Source organism: Strix aluco, chromosome 12, assembly GCF_031877795.1.
Source record: "Strix aluco isolate bStrAlu1 chromosome 12, bStrAlu1.hap1, whole genome shotgun sequence".
NCBI classification, from domain to species: Eukaryota; Metazoa; Chordata; class Aves; order Strigiformes; family Strigidae; genus Strix; species Strix aluco.
In genome coordinates, this window is record NC_133942.1 from 18,510,775 (window position 1) to 18,537,798 (window position 27,024).

General features: G+C 41.8%; 1 protein-coding gene across 2 annotated transcripts in view; it reads right to left on the bottom strand.

Annotated features, from left to right (window-relative positions):
• The window catches only part of SV2B (synaptic vesicle glycoprotein 2B), a 77,796-nt gene that overhangs the window by 23,877 nt on the left and 26,895 nt on the right, over positions 1 to 27,024 (bottom strand). For both annotated transcript variants that reach the window (XM_074837780.1, XM_074837779.1), the window contains one exon: positions 8,931 to 9,819. In XM_074837780.1, the coding sequence (XP_074693881.1) occupies positions 8,931 to 9,447 (517 nt within the window). In that variant the 5' untranslated portion in view covers positions 9,448 to 9,819. The remainder of the gene's footprint in view (positions 1 to 8,930; positions 9,820 to 27,024) is intronic.

The following is a 27,024-nucleotide window of genomic DNA, read 5'->3' on the forward strand; positions in this document are numbered from 1 at the left end:
GCTTAACCAAGACAATCAGTCTGATGGCTGAAGGCTGTTCTGTGCCATCTAGCAAATCTAACTAAGGACTAACGCAGAGTTATTTGGCAACTGATTCTGTCTTTCTTTTGATTGTAAATGCCTGCACTTGATTTGAAATGCATTACTAAATTAAAAGTTATGCAGCAGAGATCCACTGCAGCATTTGAAGGATGCTTGTCTCACGTTGATCAGAAGTGGAAAATTTCAGATTTCTGAAGTCTCCCCCGTTCCATAGCAGGGTAGTGGTGTCACCTCTCTGTGAATGGTTCTGCTTTCTTTTCTATCCACACAATGTCTAAAGGGCAATCAGGATTTTGTGTGTCAAAGACAAAAAATCTGTTCTTGCCTCTTAACAGCCTTTGTACCAGAACCGCAGCACAGGATTTTGACAGTGCAACTGTACCTCCACCATAAGCGTGTGGCTCTGTGCAATCAATACCCACACTCCCTGCCCAACCTTCCTGGCCTGACCTGTCCTGGTGAGGTGATCTGAAGGTGTGTAAAGGTTTCAGACACTGATCTGCAGCAGTCAGAGAAGATACGTACACATCTGAGAATCTGGGATCTCTTTCTCCATTAACTTTGGCCTCCAGCTTGTTCACTGAACTGAAAATTACAAGGGAGAGTTGAGGCAAAAAACCATTTCAGTCCAAAATCTTTCTGAAGGAAGAATCTTAATGCAGTGCTGTAAGGCCTAATGCTTTTACCCTGGCTCCCAAGCTACATTTAATGAAGCAGCTCGGATCGCAGCCAGCAGACAGAAGTGATGATGCACCCTGGATCTACTCACTGGTGCATCGCAGCCACCCATCTGACAGTGAGCCCTGCCACCACCGTGTGAGCGGCTCACAGCACAGCTCAGCCCACACTGCCAGACCCCGATGAGGAAGAAAAAATTATCTCCTAGAGTTAATTTTTTTCTTTTTTTTTTTTTTTTTTTTCCCGAGAAAAGTCCCTGGATGGCAGATGTTCATCCAAATCCTCTTAGTAACAGAAAATGTCCCAGGTCAGGAAGAGGTGGAGGAGGTTGTTACTGTCCTCTAGCTGGTGATTTTTTGCAGCTGAATACCCTGGTTGGTGGCAGGGCAGCAGCTCTCTGACCAGGGGAAGAGTGGACTTAGCACAGGCTGTGGCAGTGTTTGAAACTGGGCACCAAGAAGTGGAGTGGAGCTGCTTTCGTGGGCAAACCCCTGCAGATTCTCAGAAGCCCAAACTTGCAATGGAAGAGAAGATTATATCTCTGCAACACAGCATCCATTAAACAGTGAGCAACATAAAACACAGCAGAGCTGTTAATGTCACACACTCACTTAGAGGTTGTGGCTTTAACTGGTTATTGTATGTAATAAACCAGTGGATACATTGTCCCCTAGAAATCTAAAACAATGAAGATCTGTAGTAAAGGAAACCTCGGGGATGATCAGAGACTGTCTGCTTGGCCAGTTTCTGAGGGGAATGATCCAGGTTATAGAAATGTCTACTTCAGGGCTGAAACAAAATCAGCAGGACACTTTATTATGATGGAGAGGTCTCTTTTGGGAAGACTGCATGTTCTGGCCAATATCATTAAAACTTTTGGGGCAGCTGCTATAAAACACGTTGTCAGCTGATGGATCTTGGGACCCAAGGTGCAGGACAATATCAGGCTTTGCAGATTGCTGTGTCCTGGATTAACAATAAGGTGGCAGGGACCCAGGAAGGAGTGGAATATTTACTCATATAGTCTCCATTCGGGAGAGACAGTCTTCTGGAGACTGTCTGTTAAGGAACTGTTAAGGAACAATATGTGGGAACTGATCAGTCCAGCAGCTGGCAGCCCATGGACCAGGTCTCTCCAACAACCAGTGATGGTTGTTACCTCTAAAAGAGATCCAGCTCATATCAAGGAAACTCAAATTTTGATGAGAATTGGACCAAAAAAAGTGATCACTAAATGGTATTTCTTTTGCTGTGTTACTTCCGTCCACCAAATATTCTACAGAACAACATTACAGTGGTCTGTACCAGAAATTTTACTTCAAACACCGCCTGCAAACCATGCAGACCTAGGCTGTGCTAGGAGGCATCAGCTTCCAAATTAACACTTGCAGTGGTTAGGTGAAATGTTAAGGGCAACTCTGAATAACTCATTATTTGCAGACTATTCCACGAGTAATGGAGTATAATGAATGCCTGTGGGAATGCCTGCAGCAGCCTCCCATAAAATTGGTGGAAAACCAAAGAGCAGAAATTCTAAGAATAAATTTCAGGTTATGACTCATCCAATGCTGAAGTTATAAGGAAAATATGTGACCAGTAACTGGGCTTATTCCCACCAGAAAAGAGGTAACATATACAGCATTTTTACACTAAGAAATTTATTAGCTTTCATTGAAGTTGTGTGCTCCCTGTTAGACAGGAATTGTGGACATAAAAGCTGAAGTTCTAGGAATAAGGAAAGGCAGATACAGTATACAGCTATGTGTGCTAAACTGTATTTTTACTATTTTGATGTAATTAAAAGTAGACTCATAAGGGTTTCAGAAAAAAAAACTAATCAAGGTTTACCTAAATGTCCATCACAAGGATGAATTTCTTTCATTGACAGTTAATGGGATTAAAATTCTTAAAAATGAGGCACATCTGAAAATAATCCCTTTCAAGTCAGGACAAGGACTCATGGAATAAATGGAAAATTTGAGCAGAAAAATCTCAGCTCAATGGGAAGAATTAGTCCTGGAGTCCTTGGTGCTGTCAGGAAGGTGAGGAGGCTGCCTGGGTCCAGGTGCAGGGGAACGTGAAAGCTCCTACCTGCCTTCAAAGCCCAGGCCACTACCAGTACAGCCCTACGATAAAAAAAAGAAGGCTTTTGAGGACAGGACAACAGAAAAGGATTAGGACCTAATATATCTTGCAATTCAAACTGTAATAAAAAAGAAATCCAAACACTCTTACTGGTGTAGCATCTGTTATACATGGGTGCACTTTATGGACACAAACAAAATTTTGTGAGTTAAGTCTGGACAATTTTGGAGATGGATGAGGCAAGGCACAGGATCTGACTGTGCGTAATTTAAAGAGAAGAATAAACCAGTGGTAGTCCTGACTGTCTTCTGCTCTAGCAATGGCCGGCATGCCCCAGAGCAGGGGATGGTCTCAGCAGAGGATGAACTGAGGACTGAGTGGTCTTTTTTCCCTTTCTTCCTGAATTTCTAATCTGCTTTTCCTTGCAGGCTTATTAGTGCTTTCCTCATGAATCTCCTTGACCTTGTAAATGGAAATCAAATGAAAGGGTAGTCTGGTTGCACTTGCCTTGTTGATTAAGTACAAGCAGAGAGACTTCATCTACAGCTAATGGCTCCGCCACTGAGAAACAGATCGCCCATGTAAAAGGCACCTTTCTGGTTTTGGAGATTTGGGGGTGGATGTTGGGTGAATCTGGCTGCTGAGATCGAGGGGATTCTGCACATTAAAGCCAAAGGTGGATGCGTGAATCCGTGAGCGCTTTGACGCAGCACTGGCGAGGCAACGCACACCAAACACTGCAGCGAGGGCTGCCAGCAAGGCGTGGGTGGCTGTTTACACTCTGCTGGCTTCACAGTCCCCCCACAGGACTTGTCCATTACTACAATATTCATGGGACCATCTGGTTCCCCCCACCCAACCCCTCTGCTAAAGCAACGTTTTCCACAGAGGAAACCAAACAAATCCTTTGCTGTTAAATGAAACCCTGCTCATGCTGGCTCTCGTCAGATGAAATTCCCTCAGTGTTTATAAATGGGGATGCAGCCATCCCCATATTGGACCTGCACAAGGTGTGGGGTGTTCCCAAATCAAAAAACCACCTTTTTTTTCCTCTAACATGTCCCTACCACTTGGGGTGATGATGATACTCCTTGGGCTGCAGGAGCGTTTCTGTTCAAGAGCAAATTTGCAGCTGGGAGTTTGTGCCCAATGCTCAGGGCGTGGACATGGGCAAGACTCATCAGGGTTTAACTAGCTGCCGTGTTGGGGGGTCCATGACCATGGAGGTACAAAACAGGCAGCCACAAGCCATGGCAGAGCAAGGGAGCCATGGCTGGGTTCGTCTGTGCTTATCCAGAAAAAAAAAAAAAACAAAATAGAAGCAGAGAAAAGCCACTGAGCTCTACAGAAGGGATTAGGATTTACTGTCATATCAGGTGAATTCAGGTCAATGAGAAGCTGAGGCCAGATTTTATCTCAGCTGATAATAAAACATCCTCTTCACACATCTAAAAGCAGGGATAATGTTACACATCCTATTTAACGTGACTCACACAGTCAAGCTTGAATTGCTACAAAGGTGCATAATTACTAATAGGATCTTTTCTCTATTTTTTTTTAATCTAACATTGCGAGGTTAAGAGTCTGTAAGATGATATTCTCCTTAAAATATTATTATTAAATCATAAAAGGGAAAAGGGAGTTTTGTCCTGAAAAAAGAATTTTATTCTCAGCATTGGTGTGGCTGTTTTGCAGTTATGGGCAAAGCCCTTAAAAATTTTCTTCTCTCAGTTTACTGAACTGTGAAATGATGATAACACAACTGCAGCTCTGGGGATCTGCGAAGCCTGATGCTTTAACTGTGCCTTGTGTTTTTTATATGCAGGATGTGAAAAAGTTTAAAACATTACTGTGACACCATCTTTTATACTTGCTGTGTACTTACTATTCTATGCTTGCAAATATGATATTTAGTCCTCTGAGAGGTGATTAAAAGCACTTGAAGATATACATTTATACAATATTTCTCCAAATTATTAGACTGTGTGCCTTTCAACAATTTTATGACTCTTCATATAATTATCCTTAGCAAATAAAAAGACATCTGTTTCTGACAATGTATTATACTGAAAAGGAATATTCTGTTTCAGTAAGTTTAAGAAATTAATTATTATTATGACTACTGCTGATGAAAGCTCAGCAAAGCAGATTTATCAAATGAATACATAAACATAATGCTGTTACAAGTTACCAAACTTATTCTTAACAACTAGTGTTAAAAATTGATGAAATCAAACTGCTAAAATATACACAGTTGTTTCTTTTTTGGGGGGGGGGGGGGTAATACTCCTGCAATCATCTTCAAAATAGCATTTTGCATAACAGAAAAACTCCAAATATGTGTTTTTGTCCCACTAGGGATATTCAGGGCTAAAATAGTGGTTAATTTGCATCTGATGGTGAGATGTTTATTTTCAGAACAAAATGTAAACGTTTTCTAAGATGTGTCATATTCATTTCACACATTTCATGAAACACTGTGGGCATCTGTTTATTTGTAATTTTTGCATAATTTGGCCATAATTTGCTTGATATTTTTCCATGCTTGCTTTCTGAGGGAGGAAAAATATGCAATATACAGAGTATTTAAAGCAAAATATCCTTTTAGCAGAAGCTGAACTTCACTAAATTGGTCTTTAGGGGGCATCTACTTCAGCTCTCTTATTTGTTCCTTCCTGTGAGAGTTTAATTACTTACCTGACTTATTTCCCATTTTTTCCTGCCTGGATTCTCTTGTTATAGCTAAGACCTTCTTGTGTGTTTAAATATTAGCAGCTGCCTGGAAGCAACCTTAACTCCACCTGGGATAACGTGATTATATTTCCTTAGCAAAGATGTGTTAAGACAAATTGTTGCTTGGGAATAAACACAAGTTCATCTGTAGACACCTATTGGTACGTGGGGATACGGTAAGGGGCAGTAACTCCTGTGTGGATAATAACCCTGCTTCCCTAAAACCTCATGATAACTTGAGGGAAATCTGTGCCTTCTCTAATCAACCCTCCGTTTGCTCTATGCAGACACACTCTTGCAAGATCGTTACTGCACATTAGGCAGGAATTGAGGTGAAGAGCTCTTTGATTGCCACCAAGTCAAACTGTAAGTATCATTGAACCCTGAGTATTAGTAAGATCAATTTGCAATAGCACAGCCCATAGATTGGCGAGGGAATGGAAACACAGAAGGAAATGAGCATATGTTGGAGGCTCTGTGCTTTGTTAGGAGATACCTTTTTTCTTATTGCAGGTGGATGGGTGCTGAAGCTAATCCAGGAAAGGTTTAGAGGAAGATTACGTTCTTGTCTCCATCAATAGCACTTCCCCAGACTTTCCTCTCAGGAGATGATATCTGTCTGTCCTATCATGCCCTATACCCACAGCTGCTCAGAAAAGGGATGAAACCCTCTTGCAGGGGCAGTACCTGGGACACCAGGATGTGCTGGAGGCAGGTCTGCACCCAAACCTTGTGTCCCTGCACTGCCCTGCTGCTGCCTGCCAAACCTCCAACACCCTCTGCTCCCTGCTGCTCCCTGAGGTTGGCAGAAAGCTCTCCTCCTCCTCTCCAAACCCAGAGATCTGCACTCTTCCCCTCTTATGCCCTCCAGCAGCCCCTGTACCTGCTCCAGCCTCCTCACACCCTCACTTCTTGATGCCCTTGGGTATTAATGACTGGTATCAGTGCACAGCAACCTAAGTGCTCTGCAATCTAAGGCTTTCTAAGCCACGCTTAATTCATTGTCACAAAGGATCATCTCACAAACCTCAGATCCAAGAGGAAAACTGCAGCAGAGAAATGCCCAGCAGACAAGAAAGTATGTTTAACGAATAAGACAGACTGAATCTGAGACCAGCCTCATGTACAACACCAGTCAGCAATAACTGAGTGCTACCATAAATATCCACTTTTCTCTCTGCCTCAAACTAAGATCACAGAATCACAGAATCATCAAGGTTGGAAAAGACCTTGAAGATCACCTAGTCCATCCATTAACCTAACACTGACAGTTCCCAACTACACCATATCTCTCAGCGCTATGTCAACCCAACTCTTAAACACCTCCAGGATCGGGACGCCACCACTGCCCTGGGCAGCCCATTCCAATGCCTGACAATGAATCAACTTTTATTGTTTTTAGGAAAATTCTTTTTTTTCCTCATATTTAATCCACAAAATAGTGTGAATACAAACCTTGACAGCACATCCCTCAAACAAACAAGCTAAGGACAGAAGAAATTGTTCTGCAAAACTAGGTTCTCGAAAGTTGTCTTTAAAAGTGGACAGGAAAGACAGCAAAAGGAGTGTTCTTCCCCTAATTAGCAGTTCCAGATTAGTTTAGCTAATGCGCAGGAGGTTGGAGCTGGAATTGGATATGGACCCAAATGTCTCCTTGCTTATTCAGAGCTTATCAGAACACCCTGAACTTTCAGCCTTACAAATACTGAGCTGGAAAAAGCAGAACGAGCTCTCTGGGGAGATTTCTTGTTCATTTTTACCTGTGGCTGGGCCAGAAATACTTCAAAGATAGATTTTCTTGTGACATTTGAAGTTTTCTGACTGGGGTGCCTGCCAGAGCCTGAGCTCTATGAGGATAGATATTTATGGGGTCAGAGTTTCAGAAGATCTCAGCTTTCACATAGTCACCAAAATAAATGACCTGCTTTTCAAAAAAGGTCTCATCACTGAAAAGGCACCCAGCCTGGTGTCCCATGGGGAGCTAGTGAATTCGGAAGTGCCTTTGAAATCAGGATCCATTTGTGAGCAATTTGCTTTTAGATATCTGACATGAGATATTTTGAGCTAGAATTTTTAAGTGGTTTGTGAAGCAAAAAAAGTTAGTAAACTCTTTAAGGGACAAAACTATTTAACTATAGAAATAAACATCCTGATCCTCAAGTTCAAATAAAAGAGAAGAAACAGAAGAAAAAAAGTCTAGGACCTAGGACACCAAGATGAGAGGTCTATATAAGGATAATTATCTATTGCCTTTGTTACATGAAAATAATGCAAATAGAATGGAGTCAAGGGCTGGGGTCTAATCCAAAATCTGCATTTACCTTGCATCAGGCAGAGCTTCTGGGCCAGAATGTATGAACTACAGGCCCTGATGATTCCCCTACAACCCCAGTACATGTCCATCAAGACACACTCTCCCCCTCCTAAAGCAGTTCTTTGAAGAGCGACTTTATTTTCCTTCCAGATGCGCTGTACTATTGCACAGCTGGCTCTCACTATGGGCCATGCTGGATACTTTCCTGATTCTTGGAGATTTGGAAGACTTTGCTGTCTTTGGCTTATAATGTGCAAGGGAAAAAATTGTTCATCCAAACCTTTCCACCCAGTCTCACTCCCAGTAACTAAGCCTTTGTATTTTGACCACAGGGAGATGTCAATGGTAATGCAAAAGGGATGTTGCCAGTAGCCTCAGCCTTTAATCCCCATGCAGCACATTAATTGCATTCCACAGACCTAAGAAGAAACCTCCATTGGCTACTTCTGATCCAGTATGTGTTAGCAAACTGCTCTGACCAAGAAGTTAGCATGCAGAAGGAACCGACTGCGCAGCTGATTTGCCAGTTGGGACTTTGGGCTGAAGAACAGGGGAACCTGGGCAAAGTGGAAAACTTTGGAGAGCAGGACGCATCCGGATGTAACAGCCAAGTGATTCAGAGCAAACAGACCCCTTTTATAACTGTCATACTTGGATGGTACTGCTTTGTGGACTTCTCATTACAATGTAGTTTCTAAAAGTGCTGAAATCTGAGTCACTAGATCCTCCAGTATGGAAAGCCACCTTTACCTTTTCACTTATTTGTCCTGGAACACCCCTATGAGTTTGGTCCTGTGGACCTGCTGACTATGAGCTGCCTTGTTCATATCCAGCCTGCAGTGACAGTACTGGGGCCACAGCATAGGCTGGGCTTAGATGTGATGCAATTCTGCTGCTTTTGAGTAGCTGCCTTCTCAGCAGCATGCAAACCCCTCTTGAGTCAGATCCACCCAGCCATTACTATGCATGACATAGAACACAAGAGAGTCATCAGAAGATCCTGAAATCAGCTGGTCACTAGAAAAAAAAGGGTTCTACTTTCTACTGCATCAGAAGAACTTTTGCAAGTGGCACTTACCTAGCATCCCTTTGTTCGAACTGGATAAGCACATATCCTTCTCAGCACTGGGAAGAACAAATCCAACCACAAACACCTCCACCCCATCTGCCATCAGTGCCAACCCTAAAACAAAGAAGAGGGTCCACTGGAAGCGTCCGTGGCCACATTCCTCAATGATGTTCTCATACTGGTGGGCAAGTTGCTCCTCATCCTCCATCCTCTCTGCCATAAGGTCATCACGGTCTCTGTACTCATCAGCCACAGCAGGAGCTCGTTTCTTCTGCTTTTCTTTAATGTCATCTGGGTGTGGGATCCCTTGGTACTCCCCCTCATAGACCTCATCATCTTCATCATGGCCTTCTGTAACATCACTCTGGGCATCTTCTTCATGAGCAGGCTCATCCCCGCCACGGTAGTAGCCATCATTGGGTGCATACCCTTCATAGTTACCATCCTGGTACCTGTAGTTGTCTGAAACTTGGTTTGCCTCCCTGCCCCCTTGATAGAGGTTTGTGTTTCTATATCCATCATCCATTCTGAATGGAGATTTCTAAATGCTGTAGATCACTGTGTGTAGATATTCTAGTATATGTATTGGTTTGTGCAATTTCTGGTATCGGTTACTTGAACATATCTTCTCTCTGTTCTTTGGAACTGATGGGATACACAGCTTCCCAGGCTTAGAAGGAGAATTACTATATAAAGTTTCTCTTTGACAGAGTCTCACACAGCTTTTGATAATGCTTCACTTTTCAGCTGTCATTTGTGACTTGCTGGCTTCTTCTGTGCTTTGAGTGGGAAGAGCTGCTGTCTGGTGAACAGCAAGGGAACAGCAAATTGCACAGCCAGGGAGCTAGAAGGATTTCACAGGTTTTTCCTGATTCATTGTGGTGGTGAAGGTCATGTCCTGAGAAAAAGGAAACAACAGCAATGAGACAGCAGTAAGCTTGCAAGCACATACATTGAGTTTAATGCCCAACATTTTGAATACAGGCTTTTCCATTGCAAAAAATGGCAACAGACTGTTTGAGGAATGTTTTTGCATTGTCAAAACCCAAAGCCTCAGAACAAAAAAGGGCATTAAAGATTACCAAGTGGGAACCTAAAGCAGAATGTGTAGTCCCAATTTCTGTTATTCCCAGAAGTCCTGCCTCCCACATGTGGTCCTGGTTTCCCCAGAGAGCAGAACAGTACTGGGCTGAGTTTCTAGAACAGAGCTCTCAGGTTGCTAAATATGTTTCTATCCATCTACCCAGAGCATGCTTATCCCTGGTACCTACAACTGGCTAACATCATAATGACAAAAAATATGAGGTTGGTTTTCTTTTTCATCCAGATCCCAAACTTAATTTTATTTAATGCTGCTTTTTTTCCCTAGTGTCTCTCCATCTGTATGACAGATGTACAACTAGCATGCAGTGTCTGCCAAGATAAAGTCACTGGAAGTCACACCAGCTCTGTTCTTCCCATATCCAACCATCGACAGAGGATAATTTTCACAGGGAGCAAAAATCAAAGATAATATAGAATCACTGCTCTCTGCAGGGAAAACTGAGGGAAGCCAAGTTGCATCTAAACACATTCTCATTTTGGACACCTGATTTCCATTATTTTTTGAGTGGTTTTCAGCCAGCTGGCTCTCCTGCATTTGTTGCTGCACACAGCTGTAGACAAGGAGTTTGAAAGAAGACTCATGTGGGAAACTGAGTAGAGTCACGCTAGAGGAGCCAACACAGTGTAGGCATGCACAAAATGTGGACTTCACTTTAAGCTTTGAGCTACTTACTTAAATAAAGTGTAAATGAGCTATGAAATGACGTGGGCAGGCACATCTCCATATATGTGGGCATTGTTACCTGCACAGTCAGCTGACTTATAGAAGTGTACGCAAATGCACACACTGTAAATAACAGTGCTACCTTGCACTTTGGGATCTTATTTGGCAGGCAGTATGGGTTTAAACAACATGGAGCTAAAATTACTTCAGAGGAGAAATTCAGTAGAAGCACTCTCACAGAATGCTCAGAAGGGCATCACTCCTTCTGTAAATGCTATGATTTTTGGCAACCCAAATGTTCAGGATAAGGAAAGAGCAGAGACTTGACTTTTCTGCATGGAGTCACAGCCATGCCTTGCCTATGCTGTTCATGGGAGCTGCTCCAAGAAACTTCATAAAAGCTTCTCTGGCATTTCTGTCTAGCTACTTATAGATTTATGGCACACAATTACAACATGACCTCTGCAGGCCCCGCCAGAGCATCTTCCTTTTCTCTGACCCCTCTGCCATTTGTCACTGTATTCAACGTGTTTCCTCTTCCCTTTCTTTATGCTGAATCACACATTACATTTTGCATGAAGTTAAAAAGGCCGCAAGGCATTCTTCCAGGGCTGAAAAAGAGCAATCAATAAAGTAAAAAAAAAAAAATTTAAAAAATCTCAAAGGCATTCTGACCAGGTTAGAAAGATCAGGAGACTACAGTGCAGGTAGCAGTAAAGAGAAGTATTTGCATCTGCAATAGAAGTGTTAATGTGCAGGGTAGTTAATACATCTGACAGCCATCAGAAACACTTAAGTGGGTTTTACAGATCTTGTTTCAATGCTGGAGTGTCACTGCTAATGGTTAAAAAAACTAGGAGTACTTCTGAGTCTCAGAACCTCCCAGTCTTGAAGTAACTTTCTTGATTACACAAAGATTTGTGTCATGACTGAACAACATGTTCTCCAAGAGAGTAAAAATGTAGTTCCACAGAGACATATTTTCTTTTGAAAAGTAGGGGAAAGAGACTTTTAAAAAAAAAAAAAAAAGAAAAAAGAACAATATGTGCTAAGGAGCATTAGGCTTTGTTTTGGAAGTCTTTAAATATCATGTGTTGGCAGGTTATGTTTCAAAGCGACCTCAAACGTTGGAGCAGGAAGCACAGTTGATATAAAAATGTTAAGAAATTAAGCACATAACTAAAAGATGGTTGGCCATAGTAGACCTAAGAGTTGTCTGTTTAAGCTAAGGCATTTTGAGCTGTGGGAACAAGGCGTTTTGAACTGTGGGAACAAAGACACATAAACAAAGATAGAGGCCCCAAGGACAGAGGATGTAGCACCATGGTGACAGAAGATGATGGGCATTTTATGACCCAATGGAATGGGCCTGGGCCCCAGGCACCTGGAGATAAAAGACATATGTGACCCAAAAGGACGACTCCAGACCCAAGGATGCACATCACACTTCAGATAAGATGGAAGAAACTGTTGACACAACTCTTTTGAACTAATAACACCTTTGTTATAAATATGTATGTTTGTGTTGTGTAACCTCATAAATATGTATGAGATACCTGCATTTAAGTTGTCAACTAAGGGGCTTGGGTGTGCATGTTAGGTGGAGGAATCCCCCGTGCACCCAGCGCTGCAATAAAGAATGCCTGCTTTCTAATACTCTAACTTTGAGTCTTAGAGAGTTTTCTTCAACTGGCTTTTCGGTATCAGTTTTGGCGACCACGAAGGGACTCTGCTTCTGAAGCTCGACAGATCCTGGGATCATGGAACCTCAGCCGGCACCGGGGATTTCTCGGAGAGGGACCCTGATCCCTGGTCTGAAGGGCCAGAAGTAAGAACTTCAAATTGTAAGTAAAGGCATTCTTTTCTTGATTTTCAAAATTTTTGGTTCCCTGCTTATAAGTTGCAGGTGCATAGCTGTGCAGGATAAGCGTGGCAAAGTATCCACAAAAAAGGGATATGGCTCCCTAGCATATGCTTTGGTTTGGTATATTTGTACAAAATATATCTTTGTTTGCCTAATAGGCAGGCAGCTGCCGTGGAACAACTGTTTTGAGCTCTCAAACTTGTATGATTGTGTGAATTGTGTGTGTGAGATTGTGAGACGTACGATTAAGTACGAAGCGAGTGCGGAGTCTGGATCCGCGGTTCTGTTATCCTGCGAGGGGTGCAGCCGGAGAAGGACGAAGTGACTGATAAATAACTGCTTTAAATATTGTATCCCTTATACGCGTATATTTTTGCTGCTATTGTGTACACATATTTTTTTTTTCCTCACTGCTATTTTGCTTTATATACTTCATATATATATATATATATAATGGGGGCTGGGAGTTCTACAGGTGGAATATTAAAGAAGTCACCTTTAGGGTGTATATTACAGCATTGGAAACAGATTGGAGGCCCTCCTGGAGGGTGTCCTAAAAAGGAAGATTTAATAAAATACTGTAATCAGTGGTGGCCTTTATATAGGCTAGACGAAGGAGAAAAGTGGCCAGTGAACGGGACTTTAAATTATGATACCTTGTTGCAATTGATGCTTTTTCTAAGGAGGGAAGGAAAGTGGGATGAAGTAATGTATGCTGATATGTTTTTCACGCTACGGCAACATCCAGAGTGGCACAATAAGTGTGGGATTAATCTAGCCCCAGCAGATCCTCTTGTTCTGGCATTAGAAAAAGATAAAAAGGGCAAGACGGTGTTAAAGAGATGCAGCTCCGCGTGCAGCATAGGGCAGAGGTGTTTAAAACTGACTCAGGAGGAGATAGAAGAAGATTTAGACCTGTTAATTGCGCCAAGGTTACGGATAACGGGCAGGCGAGATGAATTAGTGCAGAAAGAAGATGACGATAATGAGGGAACAAGGATAGTGGACGTGGAGGCGGGGAGCTCTACACCCATTTCAGAAAGAACTCGGAGTAGGAGGAGACCGGGACTGCAAGCTCCCTTACGGCAAGTGGTTGGAAATGATGGTCTGGTTTTTGTAAAAGTTCCATTCTCAATTGCTGATTTGAATAATTGGAAGGTGGCTGCTGGAAGTTATAGGGATGATCCGGAAAAGGTCGCAAGTGCATTTGAAATGATGGTTAAAACTCAAAATCCAGATTGGCAGGACATGGAAGCAATACTACAAGTATTGTTTGACAGCACTGAGCGAGACATGATCCGGAGGGTGGTGCGAACGCATCTGCAAGCTCAAATAGCCTCGGATGCATTACAGGGGCGAGTAGAACAGCACTTCCCCTCAGTTGATCCAAATTGGAACCCCAATAATCTAGATGATAGGGAAATGATCCGGCGTTACCAAAAATTAGTCCTATTTGGGATACGGAATGCTACTCCAAAGGCTGTTAACTGGTTTAAACTGTACGAAATTAAACAAAATAGAGATGAGTCCCCAACTGATTTTTTGAATCAGCTAAAAGAGGCAGCCAGAAAGTACACCACTTTAGATAGTGAATCGGAGGAAGGAACGGGACAGCTAGCCTCTTTATTTATGGGGCAGGCATCGGACGACATCAGGCGGAAGTTACAAAAACTGCAGGGGGCAGAGGCTAGAGATTTAATAAAAATGCTGGATGTTGCCTGGATGGCATATCAAAACAGGGAAGAGGAGAAAAAGAGGACTAATGCTAAGTTGGTAGCTGTTTTGGAGGATATTCAGAAAAATCGAGGAAGTTTTGGAAGCATGAGAGGTGGAATGCGAGGCAAAGGAAAAAGACGGGGATCACCAAACCCGACCGTGAGTCAGAACCAGTGTGCTTACTGTAAAAAGGAAGGACACTGGAAAAGGGAATGCCCAGCTTTAGCAGGAAATAAGGAAGTGGCACCAATTATAGCATTAGAGGACTGAAGGGGACCGGAGCACTCTTCCCCAGCAGAGCCGCTGGTTACAATTGAGCTGGGAAACGAGGAAGTGGAGTGCTTGGTGGACACAGGGGCAACTTTTCAGTTTTGAATACAAAGAAACATGAGCTAATATGATAAAAGTTATTGGTGCAACAGGAAAAGCAGAACAGAGACCATTTTTCAAGCCACTAAAATTTAAAATTAGAAAACAATGGGTAACTCATGAATTCCTCTACCTACCAGGAGCTCCAAAGCCTCTAATAGCTCGAGATCTATTAGAAAAACTAGAAGCCCAAATCAAATTTAAGGATGGAGATGTAGAAGTATTGATACCAGAATCTAAATATGTCCAGGCTTCAATATTCTTGTTACAGGAGGACAAACTGGATAAAGAAGAAATTCCAAGAGAAATAGAAGAAGCAGTAATCCCTCTAGTTTGAGCTGGAGAGGTACTGGGGAGGTCCCAGAAGGCTGAACCTGTGAAAATAGATCTAAAATCGGATTCGACACTGGTAAGATTGAAACAGTACCCCTTAAAAATTGAGGCTAGGTTGGGATTGTTAGCTCTCATACAAAAACTTTTAAAGTATGGTTTAATAAAAGAATGTGAATCCAAATATAATACCCCTATATTGCCAGTAAAGAAATCAGATGGAAAAACATATAGGATGGTTCAAGACTTAAGAGCCATCAATCAAATAGTACAGGATATCCATCCAGTTGTAGCAAATCCTTATTCTTTGCTAACTGCACTCACTGATAAACAAGGATGGTTTACTATACTAGATTTAAAAGATACCTTTTTCTGTATTCCCGTGGCCCCAGAAAGCCAAGACCTATTTGCCTTTGAGTGGGAAAATCCAGAAACAGGAAGAAAGACTCAGTACACCTGGACTGTGCTCCCACAAGGATTTAAGAACAGCCCGACGATTTTTGGAAACCAACTCGCTAAAGAACTTGAGCTTTGGCAATTAGAGAATTGAGAGAGTATTGTTCTTCAGTATGTGGATAATATCCTATTAGCAGAAGACACCAAGGAAGAATGTTTGCGGTTAACAATTAGCCTTCTAAATTTCTTAGAGATAAGTGGCTATCGAGTGTCACGAGAAAAAGCCAAAATTACCCAAGAGACTGTAATGTATCTGGGTTTTGAGATTTTCAAAGGACACCGGCAGCTGTCAGCCAAAAGGAAGGAAACCATCTGTCAACTTCCAGAACCCAGAACTCTCCGAGAACTGCGAACTTTCCTTGGAATGACTGGTTGGTGCCATTTATAGATTGACAATTATGAACTGATGGTAAAACCATTGTATGAGATATTGAAAGCTTCTACTGATTCCTGTTTAACGTGGACCGAAGATGGAAGAAAGCCCTTCGAGGAACTGAAACATTCACTGTTAAAGGCACCAGCATTGGCATTGCCGAATATTGAAAAGCCTTTTGAACTGTTTGTCCCTAAGAAGAAAGGAATAGCCTTGGGGGTGCTAGCACAATTTCTCGGGCCCTTGCATCGAGCAGTTACATATTTCTCCAAGCAACTAGATACTACAAGTCAGGGGTGGCCAGGAGACCTGAGGGCAGTGGCAGCAAGAGTAATGCTAATACAAGAGGCCCGGAAATTCACCCTAGGGCAACAAATAACCGTATATGTGCCCCACATAGTAATTACAGTTCTAGAACAGAAGGGAAATCATTGGTCTTCTCCAAGCCGAATGCTCAAATATCAAGCTGTCCTGCTAGATCAGGATGACACTAAATTAAAAACAACGGCTATATTGAATCCTGCAACCTTCTTGTCTGCTGAACTAAATGAGGGAGAAGATTTAGAGCACGACTGTCTACGAACCATTGAAGAAGTATATGCCAGCAGAACAGACTTAAAAGATACACCTCTACCAGACCCCGATTTAGAACTCTATACAGATGGAAGCAGCTTTGTCATGAATGGACAGCATGTGTCCAGATACGCGGTGACTACTTGACTGATGTCCTAGAAGCTGAACCACTGTCACCAAACGTATCTGCTCAAAAAGCTGAATTAATCGCATTGACTAGAGCATTAGAATTAAACAAAGAGAAGAAAGTGAGTATTTGGACTGATTCAAAGTATGTGTTTGGAATAATTCATGCCCATGGGGCTATATGGAAAGAACAAGGGCTTCTAACCTCACAAGGAACAGCAATCAAACACAAAGAAGAAGTCCTAAAATGTCTCGAAAGTGTACAATTACCAGCAGAAGTTGCTGTAATGTACTGTAAGGCCCATCAAGCAGGAGACAGCGAACAACAGCGTGGGAATAGGCTGGCTGATGAGGCTGCTAAACGGGCTGCATGAAAAGGCATCTCGACAGAGGTTCAGGCATTAGTTCCAGAACGTCAGTTAAATTTACCTGATCACCCAATATATGATAAACAGGATTTGAAATTAATTGAAAAATTAGAAGCTGAAAAGAAAGAGAATGGGTGGGCTGTGACACCTTCAGGTCTAGTAGTAATTTCATACACCTTATTAAACAAAGCAGTGAAAAGAGAACACAATTCTGCCCATTGGGGTACTGAGAACCTTTTAAAACATTTACAGAAATTTATAATTGGCTGAAATATGGTAGAAAGTGTAAGGGCAGTTACTGAGAGGTGTGAAGTCTGCTGTAAAAACAATCCCAAAACACAAAATAAGATACACTTTGGAAAGATAGCGGAAGGTGGAGCTCCAGGTGAGTATTGGCAAATTGATTTTACTGAGTTACCCAGAAAAAGAAATTTAAAATACCTACTGGTGTTAGTAGATACCTACACTGGATGGCCAGAAGCCTTTCCTTGCCGCACCAACAAAGCGCGAGAAGTTGTAAAAGTATTGTTAAAAGAAATAATTCCTAGGTTTGGAATTCCAGTAGGTATATCATCAGATAGGGGTCCTCATTTTATAGCATCTATCATCTCAGGAATATCAAAGGTACTGAATATTACTTGGGACTTGCATACCCCCTATCGACCGCAAGCAAGTGGGAAGGTAGAGAGGATGAATTATACCCTTAAATTACAAATAAGCAAATTGTGTCAGGAGACTTCAATGGATTGGACACAGGTTCTACCTCTGGCCTTGTTGCAAATAAGAGTCCAGCCAAGGGGTAAACAACAGCTGAGTCCATATGAACTTCTTTATGGAAGGCCGTACCAGATCCCAGGTTTACCTGGAAAAATGAAAATCCAGGGACAAAATGATGTATCAAATTACATGATCCTCTTAGGGAAAGTAATACAAGAAATAAATAAATCTGTTGTAATGAATAAATCATTAAATCTTGATTCACCAGCTCATTCCTTCCAGCCGGGAGATTGAGTCTACCTCAAATCTTGGACTTCTGAGCCACTACAAGAGAAATGGAAAGGACGTTATCAGATTTTGCTGACAACATATACTGCTGTTAAATTAAACAGCAAAGGTCCCTGGATACACTATTCACGAATCAAGAAAGCTCCAGCGCCATGGATATCTCAGGAAGAAGCCCCTTTAAAGCTCCGACTCAAGAGGCGGTAACCATTTTGTTGTTACAGCTGCTAATATACCAAAGGGGCGCTTCACAGAGCTTAGGGACACTGTGGAATGAAAATACCCATGTACAATTAATAAAACGGGTAGCATTGGCAATTAACATGAGCGAATACTGGGTATGTGCCAAGTTCCCAAGGCACAGCTCTGCTACGAATCTTTCATTGATTGGCCTTCCCATTCCTTTCAATACTACCTGGAATGATCTTTGGGGAACTCCTAGAGATTATTTTAAGGAACAAAATGAAGACCCACAAATTTGGGACATTAGAGTCCCTAAGCTAGAAGAAAAAGTTAAGTGTGTGACAGATCGCAAAACCACCCTTCAAGGTAATCTCTCAGTGGGAAATTACCCTCAGTGCGATTGGTATTTCCAGTTTCAATTACCAAAGAAACACGAAAATTATAGGGACATGTATTGGAAAGTCCCAAAAGGGAAGGGTTGGTACTGGCTTTGTGGAAACGTAGCTAGAAAATCACTACCCCCTTGGTGGACCGGCGCCTGCACATTAGGAATAGTCCTTCCTCAAATTAAAATACTACCCCAATTACATGGACTAGGGTGGGCCAGGATACCTATTGGAAGACAAAAGAGAAGTGTACCAAACCCATTAGTTACTCGCCCCACTGCTTTCCATTCTTTCGTAAGATGGCTCATTCCTTCATTAGGAGTCAGCGAGCTAGAGAAAACTATAGTAAATATTTCCGGTGTAATGGAAGAAATTGGGAATGCCACAACCGATGCAATTGGAGCATCACAGAGAGAAGTTACAGAACTTTCCAAAGTTACTCTCCAAAATAGGATGGCTTTAGATATGATGCTGGCTTCACACGGTGGAGTTTGTGCAGTCGTAAATACTAGCTGCTGTACATATATAGATGAAACAGGAAGGATAAACGCAGATATGAGCTTAATAAAACAACAAATAAGCATATTACATAAAGTACAGAAAGATGATACTTCCTTTGGCTTTGAAGAAATTTAGAATAAGCTCACATCTTGGTTGCCAGACTTTAAGTGGCTGAAACAATTGCTTGCTTTAATCCTAGAGATAATTATAATGATAGTAGTAACTTGCTTGACTATACAATGTTGTGATTGCTGTACACATTGCAACAAATGTGTATAACCTATACCTCAAACTACATTTAGGTACGCTAATAAGTATTTATATTTACATTTAGGCACGTAATAAGTATTTGTATTTATTTGTTCACATGTTAGGACTAACCTTTAGTTTTAATAATACTACTTTAGGTTGCACCATATGAATTCTGCAACCATGAAGGGAAAGGGGGGAATGATATAGAAATGTTAAGAAACTAAGTACATAACTAAAAGATGGTTGGCCATAGTAGGCTTAAGAGTTGTCTGTTTAAGCTAAGGCATTTTGAGCTGTGGGAACAAGGCGTTTTGAACTGTGGGAACAAAGACACATAAACAAAGATAGAGGCCCCAAGGACAGAGGATGTAGCACCATGGTGACAGAAGATGATGGGCATTTTATGACCCAATGGAATGGGCCTGGGCCCCAGGCACCTGGAGATAAAAGACATATGTGACCCAAAAGGACGACTCCAGACCCAAGGATGCACATCACACTTCAGATAAGATGGAAGAAACTGTTGACACAACTCTTTTGAACTAATCACACCTTTGTTATAAATATGTATGTTTGTGTTGTGTAACCTCATAAATAGGTATGAGATACCTGCATTTAAGTTGTCAACTAAGGGGCTTGGGTGTGCATGTTAGGTGGAGGAATCCCCCGTGCACCCAGCGCTGCAATAAAGAATGCCTGCTTTCTAATGCTCTGAGTCTTAGAGAGTTTTCTTCAACCGGCTTTTCGGTATCACAGTGACCTCACTGTATTTGTCCCTTTCTGATTGCTACAGAAGTGGATTGAAAACTCATCTTAGGAAACGAAGTAATAATAACACTAATGATCAATAACAGAACTGATCAGATTCCGGGTCTCTACAGACTGTAGCCCTCGCCTTACACCTACTTTTTCAAACGGTAGAAGTATGTTCTTGAAGACCAAGCACTGGAAACCTTTTGATTCTCTATTAAAAAGCTGCCAAGGCTAGAAGCTGGGCTCTTTGCTTCCCACAATAACAGGGCCAAAGAAGATCACAATATTAGAAAAGACCTATTGAAGCATCTGTGCTCTTTCACTGACACACAAAGGTTGTTATTTACCGTATGGGATCACTTGCATCTTGAGCAGCATAGGAAATAATGGCATGAGCTGACAAGACTCATAGACCAGTGACAGCCACCTGAGTTGGGAAGATCATGTAATTCAGAAAAAAAGGTCATGGCAGATAATAGTCACTGGGTTCCCATTCGGTTTGTAGGATGGATATTTTCTGGGATTACCCTAGGAGAAGGGGCAGTGCCCAGAGGCAGGCTCTAACTTAGGACTCTTGAATGCTTTACTTTGATACTTCACACTACTTGTTTCCTTTCGTTGCCACATATGCACAGGTTGATTCACTCTAGACCTGATTCTTTAACACTCTTTCACTCAAACTGAGCTGCACTCACTCACATTAGCAGCCCCATTTAACATTTAGATGTGAAATCATGACTTCTCATAAAGATTGCATGCTTGGATTGTTATAATTACCCTTCACAGTGATGCATGAGAGCTTGAGACAAATATACACATCACATCAAGCCTATTATAACCGTGGGCCCTTTTAAACTGACAGCTACCTTCCTGAGACATGCAAATGAGGTTTAAACACACGACAAATGTAAGGCTCCGTAAGGCAGAGTCTGTAGGGCAGTGAGGGGCAGAAGCAGGAAAGCCTCATTCTGGGTCTCCCCAAAGTAGCCCGTTAAACTGAGCTTTGGACACAAAAACCTGAAGTACCTGGGAATACAGTTCCTCTCCTCACTTGTAATTCTCCATAGCACAGTACTTATTTCTCAATACATGACTTTGCTTTTTCTTCCCCTCTAAGTTATTTTTGCACTATAGCTTTTCCTCTATGTTCTGCTTCATATTTACCATAAACTTATTTCCTCACCAGTCTATCTCATCAGTTACCTGTTACTAACAAGCATCCTTCACTTAGTCCTGTATCTTGCACGCTCTAATTTATTTAACAGCTCTTTAATGCACACTATTCACCTTGCAGTTTTCTTGCATTCCTTAGCTCTTTAATCAGCTCAGATGTTGCATACTTAGCCAGGAATTCAGTCACTTGAGCTCTGCAACTTAAAACAGTAACCTAAAGTCTTGGATATACTCCTAATAGAGATGGTATCTGCTCCAGGAAAAGGGACATTTAAGAAGAGCAGCTTAACACCTGTGTTTGCCCCTGTGAAAGAGCATATAAGGGAGGTGCCTGGTATGCTCAGGTGATAAACTGTGGGCTGAAGGGCAGCAGAGCTTGGAGGGGATGCAGAGAAGGGTGAGTTTCTTGTACCTAGCACTAAATGAAGAGAGTCCAGGGTTTGTTACAGAGCTGAGCTCTAGCAGAGAACAGCAAATTAGTGAGCAGGGCGGTTAGGGCAAGGTGATTTCTCATGAAATATATTGAACCTTGGGGCATGATGGAGCTTCTGGAAAAGTAAAGAAAGTAAGGGTGTTGTTGTGTGGGAGCGGGAGCTGAAGGAAGCTGTGGGTGTGCACATATACGCAGCGGGGAGAGAGCCAAGGCTAGGGGCTGACATCCAGATCTTTCTTTTTGTCTTTGCATGCTCAGAAAGGGAAAACTCTCGAAGTCAACAGCTGAACAGGGAGGTTATATGCGTGCTATGGATAAGGAACAGTACAGGGACACTGTAAAAATGCTTTTAAGGGATCTTTAGCATTCACCAGAATAATCCCTGTAAAACAGATGGCAGAGCAGTTTAATACTCTACCTGAAGGACAACTCCTCTAGCAAAACGTCCTCACCCCCAGAGCTGCTTTCTGCTGGCAGTAATGGGAAGATGCCCAGATCCTACAGTGACCATAAGGTCACTCTGCAGTCACAAAGCTGACTGTAAAAAAATCCTGGGAGTGAATTTTCCTCTCTGAAAGGAGAAAGGAAATGGTGCAGATTGAAACTTCACAAAAACCTATCTCACACTCTTAATGAGGATGCGATTAATGGATCCATTTGTACACACGAAAGACCACATTTTTGAGATGCTTAACAACTCACAGCTCCCAAGGGAGCAGTATCCTGGATTTCAGGCAGCCAGCAATTACACAAATATTATTAGACTGAGTATTGTAGCAACATCTGATCACCATGTTGCTAGATGGAGGTGAAGTATTGCAGTGCCTGGGACACAGCTCTGTGCTGCAGGCTGAGCATCCTGGGGTCTGTCCCTTGACTTCTTGGCATTTTTGTGTCCCTCCAGACTGCATATTGGAATAGCACAGCTTTCCTCTGGTGTGAATTGCAGGTTGGTTCCTCAAACCCCTTGCAGCTGTGGCTACATGAATAGATAGCAACTTGTGCCCCCAAAAGCATAATAAACCAGAAACTGGAGAAAACGGGTCCCTGTGCGCCCTGCTTCACAGCTGAGGCCCAGGAAAAGTAAGTGCTTTGCCCAGAGTCCTTGTCAGGTTTTCACTGAACTCTTGCAGACTACCCCCCCTTTTTTTTAACTGTGAAAAAACAGCTATTTTACCTCAGAATTTCGAAACTTTCTCTCATTTCAACCAGCATAAATAATTAAAAAAAAAATTCTAAAAAATTAGTCTGCAATGCCATAATTCACAAAAATAATGTTTTCAGATTGGGACAATTAAAAATGTTCCATCTTATAGTGTAAAAGGTTGTCCTTTTGGCACAAAAAAAAATAGCAGGTGCACGGAGAGTTGTTTCAAACTGAAAAACAAACATTTAATTTAAGAAATGCCAGTGTGTCAGCTGCTTGATCCATTTTTTTATTAAAAACATTTGTTTAAAGTGAATTTTCTCCTAAAAAAATCCAAGTTTTGAAAAACTGGCATTTTCTTATCAGCAAAAATTGCATCAGAAACTCTCTAATTTTACTCTAATGGATATAATATCTCAGGTGTATCTTTAAGAAGACAATATAGAGAAATATAGTATTGGAGAAGTAATCCTGCTGGTTATATGCATATGACTAAAAGTATCTGACTTCTGTGCTGGGAGGCAGAAAAGGGCTTCTCTTTCACAGGGCTCAGATTATTCTTTTTTTGCTACATTAACGTTGCTGCTGCAGCCACACGATTTAACATCCAGAAGAGAGTTGAGCAGTATCATCATTTTCCTAGACAGATGGCAAGGCTGGGTTCTTGGCAAGGATCCCGCAGAGGGAAAAGTGGCAAGATCTGGAGAGAATATATATGTGAGTGAAGTTAGAAAAAGGAAATGAGGGGGCTTCTAATGCAGAGAGGTAGAAACCAACTGAAATCAGAAGTCGAGGAGCAAGGACAGGGATTAATGGTCCAAATTGTGCTCAGAATAAAGGGGGAAATGGCCAGGGAAGGATGGAATCCCTGATATATTATTGATCCACACACAGTGGGGAAAAAAATGGCACCTACTGCTTAGTAATAACAGCAGCTCTTGCCTTCATATCTAAGGATTATAAACCCATCTCAGGCCATCTCTGTCAGAGCTCAGCTGTAATCCTCACTAATTCTTGCTTGACTTTTTGTGACTCTGTTTCACTGCCAAAATAATAAACAGACAGGGAGAAAAGTCTCGGAGCGTAGGACTCTGAAACACTTGAGGAAGAAGTTGGCTGTGGTGAACATCATTCAGTTAAAAAAAAAAAAAAAATAAAAATTGACAGCTATTTAAGGGTGTGATTGTATCAAAATAGGTCACATCTCTTGCAGTTCTTCAGCAGTCACTTTCCTTACTTTGCCTTTCTGTCAAATATCCTAATCAGATGGTGGTGGTGAGAAATGAGTCCCTGGGGAATTTCCAGTAGGATGTTCTCAGATCTGACACTGGCCAGTGAATCAGTGTGATTTAATCAGCTGAAGACCTGTGGTCTCTTTTTTGGAAATACAGGTCAGCCCTTGAGATGCAAGTTCATATGTAGACAGGTAAGAGAGCACTTGTATATACCACTGGGAAAAAAAAATTCCTTCTGATTTCTTCCATTCCCTGTGCAGTCTCACAAGATTGGAAGTAAAATTTGTCTTTGCAATTAATGTCCAAAAAACCCCATGGCTATCAAGCATTCTTGAGGGAGGACTATATCACAGTCCCAGGTTGGAAACCACTTGCATCTGGAGGAATGGCAGAGCTCCAGATGTTAATTTCTTGGGTCTCTTTTCTGCTCTTGTTCAGAAAAATTAAGGCAGCTGTTTGAGTTTTCTAATCTTCTTAACTGGTGACATGATAGCTAGAAGGAAAATGGAGTTACTTTGCACCAAAGACACCATGATTACGTGTGTGGACATGTGAATATGTGATTTTTAGGTGTAAAGTTATGTGTTAATGGCTACAACAACCAACTGTGGCTGCAAATAGTTACAGCAGGCTAACTGGGTCTGGACAACAAGAGATTTAAAAATCAAAGTGTGTAGCAGGGCCTACCTTAAAAAGAGTTTGCTTTGAACTCTGGATAAAGAGGTGTCTTTTGTTGTGGCTTCAGAGTGCTGCATTAAGTGAAAACCAAGGATAAAAACAAGTTTCTCCTGAGACTTTTTTATTATTAAGCAATTATTTGATAGATATGTAACACAGGTTCAAAAACTCTCCATGGAGCTTATTAAGCAAGCTATCTGTGCCACAGATTCTCTATTAGTAGCTATGAGTGAAAAGACGAGCAAGATATTTGAAAGTCATTGGCTTGAAATCATCTGGTTTGAAAAACTGGCTTTCAGCAGTACAGATGGCACCTAATGATTGCTCCCCTGCAGCACAGGTAGGACACGTAGGGTAAAAGCCCTCTTCTTGCTGTAAAAATCATTGATTTATTCTAAGATGCTACTAGGGTCTCTGGGTCAGAACTCAATTATTCACTTTTCCCGTGATGTAGATTGGAAGAAGATTGGTGCTGATGCAGCCCTGGTATATTGAGAAATGCAGGTAAAACAGAGCTGAAGCAATATAGTGTGTTACCAGCAGATCAGATGAATTATTTAACAGAGAAAGCATTTTAGTTCAAAATTCTCTGCCACAGAGTCTATTGAATCTACGTTGTCTTACAGTTTCTGGATAATCTCTATTGATTTGTGGTGGTTTTTACACATTTCTGTGTAGGTAAATACTGTGTATGTTTTGTTCCACCACAACAAAATAACTACTGTGTAATTTGGTTCTAGACTCCTGCATTATTTTGCTAGAGCAACACTTTTTTCTGTGAAGAGAAGCTATAATGTTTGAAGATGAGGCATTTACAATAGCTCATGAATTTGGGGGCAGACCTGAACATGGTATGAACATGAATAGTTTGGTTGTGTTTGATTGAGCTATCGTGATTTATGTTAAGTAAGAACCTGGCTGTACTCCTCTAATGCCATTACACTTTTTCATACTAACCCATCCGAGAGCACTGGGGGAGATTTCTAGTTTCCAGCACATTGGGCACTAAAATGCCATTGCCTTATGTGGTGATGACTTTCACAGCAAAGTGGCTGAATTTAACTTGTAATCCACTATGATATGTTATGAACTAAGGGACAGAAAGTCCCTCAGATTGTTAAAGGGAGATTATATCTTAAAGCCTGATATTCTGTTGGTGCAGATGCTTTAAAGGTCATATCTAAGACAGTATGTGCTGCAGCAAGCTGGCACAGTGAATGTGTAGCAGATGAAACAAGGAACAAGCATCAGTCAAGCAGGATAAACAGCTTTTCTGAAGTTAAGGACACAGACTAGTGAGTTGGGTGTTCATGAGATATAGAGAGGAATGTTTAACAGTAGGAGTTGGAAAGCAATGGCTTAGCTGCACAAAGCTATATAAGGAGGGACAGACTACACATTTGAATTCCAGAGAAAGGCCATAAAAGGTCAAATTGACAAGCTGAATATGCATAATGAGTTGAGACAGATGGTATAAGAGTATGGTAGCTAATAAATAATGAACAGACTTGCTTCAAGGAGCAAAAGCAGGGAGACATCACAGCCGAGAGCTTAGTCAGAAGGGAGGTGGTGAAGGGGAAAAGAACAAAACCATGGAGGATGGGGGAGAATCACAGCAGGAGGACTAGTGGGAGAGGAGTGTCTGGTTTCCAGTGCCAGAGTTTGTGGAGATGCTAATTTACCCAAAGAAAACTTAGAAATGCATATGCCTGAACTGGAATTTCGCCATCTTATTGATATTAACAATCTTTTAGCTGAGAAAATACTCATGGTCTCTAAACTTTTTCGAGATATCTATTCCCTCTTCTCCTCCTCTCCCATTATCACGGTACCTGAGAAGCCTACAGTGCCCACAGCTCCCATGAAAAGCTAAGAAAAGCTCTTAGGTTTGTTTTGCACATCATGACCCAAGGCAGAGAGAGACTAAAACTTTATCTGAGCATTGAAATGGAAATGCTGTGCGCTGATTCCCATACTCCTGGGGCACCTGTAGGCCAGCAAGCTAAGGTCTCCTTCCAACCTTCACACCCAGCTATCTTTGACATGATGACCAAGACAAAGGGCAGTATTGCTGCCCCACAAATCTTCTCCTAATGTGGAGATGAGGCACAAACCCTGACCTGGATACCAAGGAATACTCAGAGATGTCCCAATGTAGATGTTAATCAAGAGGCTTTCCCAAGATCACCTGCGGAAGCCATATCAGTGCCAAACATCCAGCGCATGTTTCGGTTATGTCCTTGTCTTTTTAAATATGACAGCTATAGTTTTCAAGGCTTTACTGCTGATTAAAACACCAACCTCTCTATCAGCACGGCACCTGGCAGTAAAAACCAATAGGTAATTCAGTGTTGGTTCAGAAACAATAGTGCCCTGGTGCCCTTCAATGAGTTTGAGCATTTCTATGTGTGTCTGCC